The 9421-nt window shown below is 47.8% G+C and overlaps 1 protein-coding gene across 3 annotated transcripts in view; it reads right to left on the minus strand.

The window, feature by feature from the left end:
- Positions 1 to 510: 510 nt before the first annotated feature.
- LOC113030218 (AT-rich interactive domain-containing protein 5B) overlaps positions 511 to 9421 on the minus strand; it is a 45797-nt gene continuing 36886 nt past the window's right edge. For all 3 annotated transcript variants that reach the window (XM_026181425.1, XM_026181424.1, XM_026181426.1), the window contains 4 exons: positions 7826 to 7923; positions 7283 to 7478; positions 6413 to 6613; positions 511 to 6327 (listed from right to left, as the gene is read on the minus strand). In XM_026181425.1, the coding sequence (XP_026037210.1) occupies positions 5194 to 6327; positions 6413 to 6613; positions 7283 to 7478; positions 7826 to 7923 (1629 nt within the window). In that variant the 3' untranslated portion in view covers positions 511 to 5193. The remainder of the gene's footprint in view (positions 6328 to 6412; positions 6614 to 7282; positions 7479 to 7825; positions 7924 to 9421) is intronic.

A 9421-nucleotide genomic window follows, 5' to 3' on the forward strand; every position in this document is an offset into this window, starting at 1 on the left:
CTCCCTGTTTCATGCAAACTACAGCCAATCTTCTAGCAACCAAAGCAATCACAAGGCTTTCGGGGCAAATACTGTGAAGCTGTGGTTATCAGATGGCAACTAACCCGTCTCTATGCCTCTGTGACCGAAACCTTAGTTTGGTGTGTTTGGTGTAAAAGGTCAACTAGCATTAGCTGATCACACAAGACTCCACCCTCTCTTCCAAATATGGTCACTTGTGGCTCCATAAAACCGACACAGCAGTGGCTGAAATGTTAACGTCCACTGTGACAAACTTTTACATACATTCTTTTTAATTTGCCTGTAAAACACTATAAAGATAGTTTATTCTGAGAAATCTACTTTACTGCCATAAAAATTCTATAAAAATTCTTGTTTTCTTTTCAAATTCTAACTCAAATATTTGAATATCATCTCATACAAATTTCCGTGACATCGAGACTTTTCCATCTGAACACCGTCCTCAAGTGAAGGAACATCGTGAATACTGGAGGAAACATTACAAAGGAATTATTAACAGATTACTTTTATTATAAATATACAGTGTTAAAATGGAATGGTACCTGACACTGCTAGCTGTTTACAGAAACAAAAAGGAAGTTCTGTTTAACATAATCAATCGAGAGGGTTTAAAAACAAACTCCTGCAGTTCAAATCAAACATCTCGGGGAAGCGTTCGTTCTCTCCGGTTGACTGAGACCAAAAGTTCAACTCAGGTTGCAGAGAAAAAAAAAAAAAAAAACACGAGATGCTTCTGCTGATCCAGGGTTCGTTTCCATGGGAAAAACAAACAAAAACAAAACGGGACAAAAATCATGAAAACAAAAACGTGTCAGGTGATTTAAAAATGAGATCACAGGCAGATGTGAGTGAGACATTCGTCAGTGTGTAACATCCAAGAGTTTTTAAAGGTGCCACAAGCAGCATTTTTAACACCTGGAAACATTTAATTTCTCTGCCAGAGGACCATACAAGGGAAATCCCCTCTCTGTGATGTCATACAGAGCCAGGAGGACTTAGACCAACATTTGAAACTTTGATCTTCTCCTGGAGCAGGAGATGTGCAGCAGGAAATAAAGAAAATCACATAAGTAGAAACAGCAACGTCCCAGTTTTTTAAATCTGCTGAATTCTAACTCAGTTTAAAAAATTTCTAATATTTTTTTTGAAACACTTTATTCAGCCAAACATTCAATAGTTTATTCAAAAATACAGAATTGATTAAAATAGTCGTCTTTAGGAGCATCTGACATGGAGCTTTCTCTCTTTTTAACAGTCACATTGATGCAGCAACGTCAGATGTTAAAATGTGGCGTGCAGCACCTTTTAAAAAAGATTTGATCATTTTTCTTCATGAATGTCCGTCCAGCTACTCGGCGTCCTCGTTAGGTCCAGTTTGCTCCAACAGACGGAGCTGAGCGAGCGTCCTGCCTCCAACACCGCGGCTTTACCTCATTTCACCCAACAGGTCAAAGAAACGCCATCCGACTGCAGGAGCCGTTGTTCAAGTCAATGTTGTGAAGGCCAATGAGCTCATTCGCCTGCAAGTATCAACTCCAATCCAAAGTATCAGGCACTTAAATTTGAAGAACTTTACAGAAATGAGCAGTGCCGTTTGAGTCTTGATGCTGGAGTAGTGTGCAAAACACTGGATATAAGATCTGCTGAACATGCATAACAAAATGTAAACATTGGAAAATTTAAGATCAAATGGGAAAAGAAAAAAAAGACTGAAATTATACCTAAAGAAACTTTAACAAACTCAGTTTAAATAACCAGGAACAAACCTAGTCTCACACTGGTTTCACCTGATTCTCCAGCTCTAAACTAGAAGACCTCCCTTCACCTGACTTTGCCTCGTCAACAATAAATGCAGCTAAAAATAAAAACAGATTTAAGAGATTAAAGAGAAAACTGGTCCAGTGGAGTTATGGTTTGACTGGGAGGCGCCCAGTGAGAAGCTGAGGTGAATCAAAGTGAACGAGGTCCTACGACAGAGGAAGACGAGTTGATTCAAAGGTCAGGATGACATAATGGCGAGTGAAGCGATTTTGTGAAGAAGAAGAAAGTTTTGTGAAGTTAACTGCGCTTCAAACACCTGCTTTTTGGCAGCGAGGGTACCCTTAGTGACAAGTTCTAGCACCTCAGTATTAATCGACAAAGACGTGGATTGAAAATCATTGAAAGTTTCCGGGTTCTTCCAAGAACATCTGAACATGCAAAGACCACCCTCGCTAACATTTGATGCAAACCCAGTCATTTTGCTAGTTTTGAAATGTGACCTCGTCTTCATCGGTTACTCCTGGGGTGCTTTTAAGGGGTCATCTGCACACATGCCACTCTACTGTAGGCTTTACTGGCTGCTGCCCCTCAGGAGGCTTACAGCAGTTGGACAATCAGAGGAAAGCAGGCTTTTCAGGAGGGTTTCCTTAGAGACACTGGAGCTAAAACAGCTTGTTTTAGACATACGATAAAGTTAAAGCCCAGTTTAATAAAAATAAGGATTATTTTGAGCTATGAGTCATGCAAAGCTGCTCTGGTAGAGTTGAAGAATAAAAATAAAGGAAATGAGCAGAATCGGTCCCCCTTTGATAAAGTCCTAAGTTGTGCGTTAAAGTAAGCGGTACAGCTCGCCAAAAGCTAAAGGTGCAGGTGGAAAACTTTCACACAACCACTTCTGTCACATTTCTTGTGTAAAATCGAGTGTAAAGCCTGAAAAGACACGCTGCGTCTGCAGGACGATAAAACCGAGTGTACATGCGTTTTTTGGAAACGTTTGGAGGTTTATGAACTCGTTCCCTCTGAAGCGCCTCACCTACAATAAATAAAGGTGTTCTGACAGGAAGAAGCAGAGCCATTATGTACAGTAGTTACCCTGTTCTCACTGTTGTTACTGCATGAAGGGGAATAAGACTTTGTATTTACCGGTATTCACCATCGTCTCCTGGTTACTGCTCATTTTCCCCACGAGTGAAGAAGAAAATCCTGAAGTCCTAAAACTCCGACAGAGGTCACGGAAAAGTCCCGGTCGAGTACTTTGGTGCGTCTGCCCAGCTACGACCGACTGAGTGTGTACATCTCTACTCGCGTACTCATTCACAAACGATTTGCCTCACATGAAGCCAACAGTCGAATAAATCAGGAGGAAAAAGTCCTGCACGTATTTTCATAAACAAGCCACGGTTTCTTTTAATTAAAATAGACTTTCTTAAAATTCTCAGGAAAATTAGGTCGGCTACGAGGAACTTTTCCTCTCGACACGTGATGGCGATGAAAAGAACAACAACAATAATAGCAACAATAATATGGCAACAAAACTAAGCAAACAGCACCACTTAATTTCGGTGTCGTAGTTGATTCGACTACTCGGGCAGGAAGAAAGGAAACGAGGAAAAGCGAGTGTGTACAGTAGGTGTGCAAATCTGAACCAACGTCTGTGGCAGAAAACAAACAGGAAAAGGCGACTTAAAGGGATACCTTGATGTTTGTTGGGTTTCATGTACGCACTTTAAATGACAGGATGATGATGATGAAGTGATGAAGGATCCGTTTCGCAGTCTTTGGTGGAGCTTTTTCCTAAACACGACTGAATCAAACAGAAACCGAACTAACAGGTCCGACGCGCATCGGAGAGCGGTGCAGAATCGTTTCGCCGCTCCCGCAAAGGACGGCGCCGCTCTCAAAACGAGATGTAATGAGGTCCGGATGGAGACGACTCGAGCGCTCGTGAAGCCGCAGGAAACCGCGACGAGGTGATCAGAAAGTCCCAGACATTGGCCCGTCAAAGGACCGGAAACCTGGTTTCACATTAAAGATCCTCTTCTCTGAGAGGTCCAGAGTTGGAGCTACGGAGTCGCACTCTGACCATCACGGATGGCGAGCGTTCGCTCTACGAACCAGACGAAGACTCCAGACTTCCTGACAGGCTCAGCAGGTGAAGTCCGTCATGTTCTCCACATTCATCAAGTTGTAAACCGTGAATTTATCCCTCACCTGCACCAGGTGATTCCTAATCTTTGCTCACCTCCTGAACCCCTCCCTCAGATCCCTCCGTCTGAGTTTGTCCACTTTGAGAAATTAAAAAGAAGCTGAAAAATCAACGCTGGAGGTCAGCCGGTGCCTGCCTCCCGAGCAGCTGTGCTGGAACTTTCTGATCTCACGCTGCCCTAAACACCCCTATATACGGATCAATCCGCCACTAAAAGTAGTTCCTAACAGTTTGTAGGAGTTGAGGAGAAGACGTGTTTTAACAGTTTAACTCCACATGCTTGGCATCCATCTATGTGCGTTTATGGACTGGCCTCCTACCCTAATGCATGCTGGGATACTCCCCTTGAACATATGAAGCAGGCGAGAAACTATAAAAGAACCTGAGGTAGTCTGAATGCTTGGGCTACGAGTTTGGTACGAGCTCTAATGTGAAGGCTGGTAGTGATGAGGGCGCCATCGTAGCTGCTGAGGGTTTTATAAGGAAACCAATGAGGTGGAGGGTCCGCGCAGTCGTTACGAGCTTAACGAACTCTGAGAAACACTGAAACGCCAATTTTTCTCAGGCCTGGAAGCAGCTCTACAAGAGAGCTGAGGGACGCAGGTCCATCATCAAGGTATCTCTTTAAGAGAATGTGTTTGAAGCCGGCGACGAAGCAGCTCGCAGGCCGATTTAAGGCACGTGTGTGAGAAAGTTTACATCATTAGAGCTAACGAACAGGACTATAAACGCTTCACTTAACGAGCTATAACGTGAAGACTGAGAGGAGCTGCTTCTTTTTTCTTTTGCTCACGTAACATCTAAACACCTTATCAGAAAATAACTCTGTCTCTACAGACGTAGAGTACAATTTAAAAGCTACAAACTACAGTACACTCTTAATGCTAGTTAATGAAGTCCCGATGCATAGCATCACCCATAGATGGACACTGATTCTGACTTTGTGGATCTCTGACGGCGGAGTCAATCGTAGTGTTATGGAGGTTATGGCAGTGTGTGTCCGAGTCCGTGTCTCGTCTCCGGTGAGATGCGTGATTGTCATGAGCCGTCGTTCCTCCGCAGAGTTCGTCCGACGACGTGAGTGGAAAAAAACTAAAACGCGAAGAGGAAGAGTTGGTGAAGATGGAGAAACGAAAGCTCCGCGCTCCCGTGGGTTCAGGCGCTGACGTGATAGGGCATCTTCCAACAAATCAGAGCGGCGGGGGTTAAAAACACTGCGTGTCAGCATTGGCGGCGCCGCGGCTGGAGCAGTCTCCGCAGTCTCTCCCTTCCATCGCCATCTTTTCTACTGCCACCTCCTCCTCATCCTCCTCCTTCACATCTTTTAGCGGATCCTCTCCGCTCTCGACTTTAGGGACGAACTTCCCGAACCGCACGCCATTCAGATCCTCCTCCAGTTTGACTTTGAAGGGCGGCAGGCCGAGCAGGAAGGCCCGGATCCTGCTGGGCGAGCTCAGATCTGCGGGTTCATCCTGGTTCTTCATCTCCACCTCGACCTGCCCTCCTCCTCCCACCACCGCCGCTCCTCCTGCTGCACTTCCTGCGGAGCTGGAGCGCGTTTCCTCAGCTGGCTCTGTGAAGCCGGTCCTCACTCTCTTGGCCGGCAGCTGGTCGGCGTTCCCATTGACGACGGCCCGGCTCGGCTCCGGCCCTTCCGCGGCGGGTCTCTTCGGCGTGAACCGTTTGCTGAGGTTGAGGGGCAGCGCCTGCTCGGGGGGAGGGGTGGGCTTGGCGTTCAGGTCCTGGGAGAGAGCCTCGGACAGGCACCGCGTGAACATCTGCAGCTGGGATGGGCCCAAGCAACGAGTCCTCATCAGCTGACACACCTGAACGCTGCAGTCAAGGTTCACGGGAAGGACTCGGAGGGGGGGCATGGGGGGCCGGGTTCTAGCCTCTCGCCCGCCTCCTCTCGGCCCCCCCTCGTCCATGTTACACCCTGAGCAATGGGTGTGGTGCTGCTGGAGGGGGTGGGGCTGTGGCTGCTCCCCGCTCGGGTGAGGGGTGTCTGGGCTCCCACTCTTCGGCTGGGGGGTGTAGATGATTGGATGGTGCTGGCTCGGGTTCTGGGGCGTCAGGGCAGGGCTCTCGGGGCCCCTCTGCAGTCCCAGCCGGCTCCTGAACACGTCCGAAGGACACAAGCCTTTGATGGGGCTGAAGCCGCTCAGAGAGCCTCTGATGAAGTGGCGCGGCAGCGCGGAGAGGAGCACGCCCGTGGCGGGAACCACAGACTCCCCTCGCTCTGTCTTCACCTCCTTCGGTTTGGGCTGGAAAGAGATGAAGGGGCCGGCGAGGGGGGCGAGGTCCGGGGTGAGGGGCATGGTGATGGGCAGGATGGCCGGCTGCAGGGAGCAGAGAAGGAAATGAATCACATGCAGTCAAATCAAACCTCCTCACAGGCGTGTACGAGTGTTTCGTGGTCGTTACCCTGTGCATGCCGCTGGCGGCAGTTCCTCCGCGGCCCACGGCTGGAAGCTGTTGCTGCGTCATCTCCACCGCACTGCCTTTGACCTTCGCCTGCTGCAGTGCCAGCAGCTTTGCCTGAGCGAGCACCGTGGCCTTGTTTCGCGTGCCCGGCGGCCGGCCTCGACCTCTCTTTGCCACCATGGTGCCGTTCGGGTTTGGGACCTGTTCAGAGGCAAGAGAGGCTGGAGGTGAACCAACTAAGCCAATTAAAGCAGTGACGTTTGCAGGGTTACTGAAGTGGTGGTGGCTAGCAACACAGCTATGTTAGCATAACATAAACACAGTGAAGCTGGAGGATGAACGCTAACTTTTTCCACCTGATAAAAGTTAATGTGAGGGTTCCTGATGGTTAGAGACAAATACAGTCGCATGGCAGGATGCTGTAAACGGACCAAACGTCAGTCAGGAGAACAACTGAGATAATCCATCCACAGGTGAGTCATTAATATACTGCAACAACATGGGAACAGAGCAGCTGCCAGAGAATTCAGCATTAATGAATCAGTGGTACAGAAGTGGAGGAAGCGCAGTTTTTGGCTTCCCCCATATTCCAAAAGTGCTTCATCTCTTTGCTATGACTGTCGCCCGCCATAATTTGCAGATGATGTTGTTTGCAGCTGCTGCCATGCTTTCGACCAACACAGGGGCAGCTTGATGACACCATCAACATGCGCTATCGCCGTAGAGCGGTATAAATTTCTACCGTTTCTACCGCCCACCCCGAGGCGGCAGTGTCAGCGTCCCCCCATCACAGCATCACCCGAGCATCTGTTACGGAGCATCAGCGTTCAGCAGTGTTAGTAACAGATGAAAACAAAGCTGTCAGCTCACGTCATCATGCATGGTGGGAGAAGCAGCAGCAGGTGGTGTGGCCACCTTCCTCTCCCGGGGTCTGGGTCCCGGCTTTTTGCCTCTGGGATGTGGTCTCCTGCCTCTGATGCCTCTGGGCTTCGGCACCACCGGGGATTCTGGGACTTTAAACTCTGCTCCGCCCGCTCTGAGGTGTTCTTCATAAGGAAGCATCAGCCTGAGACACAGAAACCTGAACTTTAGCATGTGGACCCTTTTAGTCACAGGTCAAAGGTCAAGGGTTTAGTTTTCAGTATTTCCATTACACCTGTCAGGATATTACGGAGCCAGAATAATAATGTGCACAGTAATGCACATGGTCTACTCAGGTACAGGGAGCTTTCCTGCTCTCTAACACTAATGACCGCTTCATCCAGCGCTGACCTCTGCTGGATGAAGGTACGAAGCCCACTGGCTGGTTTTCCTCTCTGCTTACAGACCCTCGTCACTTCCCTTTGCTCACTTTTGAGTGTAAAACGGTCTGAAACGCTCGGTGAGCGCAGTCAGAGATGATGTCTGTCTCACCTCTCGTAGTGTCTCCTGGTGCAGGTCGCAGCGCTGGTGCTGCCGGGGCATCCGCCCAGCTCGTTGTAAACCACTTTCCACAGACGGTCTGTCGTCACCTGCCGCACGAAAACAAGCAGAAAGTCAGATAACGAGGAGTAACCCTCAAAGGACTGTGGTGACCGGTTCACGATAGTTCAACTGGAGACTCCCAGGTATTCAGCCTGCAGTGGAGACCATGCACCAACTCTAAGGCCTTCACCCCACTGCAGGCTGAATACCTGGGAGTCTCCGTCAGCTGCCTTTTGATCCTGGAAGAGGTCGAACCGCCTCAGACTCCTCAGAGTCAAAGTATCAGAGTCGACTTTGAGAGGAAAACTTGACCTAAATCCTGGTTTACATCAGTTTTAGTGCCCCCTACTGTTTAGACACGTGTAACTACATCCTCAACCATTTGGAAAGGGTGACGACTGATTTATACTTTTAATTTTGTTGGCAGTGGTTTCATCTACAAAGACTCTTCTGTGGAACCAGCTTCCAGTTTGGATTCAGGAGACAGACACTATCTCTACTTTCAAGATCAGGCTTCAAACTTTCCTTTGTGCTAAAGCATATAGTTAGGGCTGGACCAGGTGACCCTGAATCCTCCCTTAGTGATGCTGCAGTAGACGTAGGCTGCCGGGGGATTCCCATGATGCACTGGGTGTTTCTTCTGCGATCACTGTGTGTTTATACACCTCTCTGCATGTAATCATTGTTATTATTAACCTCTGGCTCTCTTCCACAGACATGCAGCCCCATAATGTGTTAATTATAAAAATCAATGCAAAAATGTTTTAAAACACTTTGTTGGTGATAATTTTAGACGAATAAAAACTGATGTGACTTCAAATCCAAATATCTGCAGAGATGATCTGATCCTGATCTTCAGCTCTGGCACTTGTTAGCGTGAGCTTCAGACGCGTCATTAATCTCCACGTTTGTATTAAAAACAGCAGTGTGACAAAAAGCTGACGTCTCTGCGATCAATGGAGACGAGGCCAAACAGACGCTCTGCAAACATGTGGACAAAGTCAAACTCTGCAGTGGATCAGTTTTTATTTTTGAGCCGTCTCCATCGTCTGTGTGTTAATCCTGATGTAGACCATCAGACGTGCAGCGACACTGAGACAAATTAAAACTCATCTGTGCAAATGAATATTTAATTATATTTACAATAAAAACTCCAGTCTGGCAGTTACTGCATGTTTCAACTCTTCAGGTTTAAATGTGGACCGATAACGTTTTAGTTTGGCTGCAAACACGTTCAGTGTCGCCGGTTTCAGTTTCACTTTATTGAGGGAGCGGCTGCAGAAACTGAACCAAAGGTCGGATCATGTCTGATCAATTTACACCGTCAGCACATCCACCCCACAGGGGAATTTAAAGCAGTCGGACAGGAAAGACCGCTCGGCCTCGAGTCCCAGGGCGCCTCATCTAAATAAGCTATAAAACAAAACCTGATGAAACGCCTCGAGCGAGCGGCCTGCTGTCAGCAGACTAAAATCAGTGTTTGCAGTTTTCTCAGCAGGGACGGAGACAGAGCTAACGAGCACAAAAACTTCATGATTTCACTTT

The sequence above is a fragment of the Astatotilapia calliptera genome, chromosome 10 (genome assembly GCF_900246225.1).
Source record: "Astatotilapia calliptera chromosome 10, fAstCal1.2, whole genome shotgun sequence".
Classification (NCBI taxonomy): Eukaryota; Metazoa; Chordata; class Actinopteri; order Cichliformes; family Cichlidae; genus Astatotilapia; species Astatotilapia calliptera.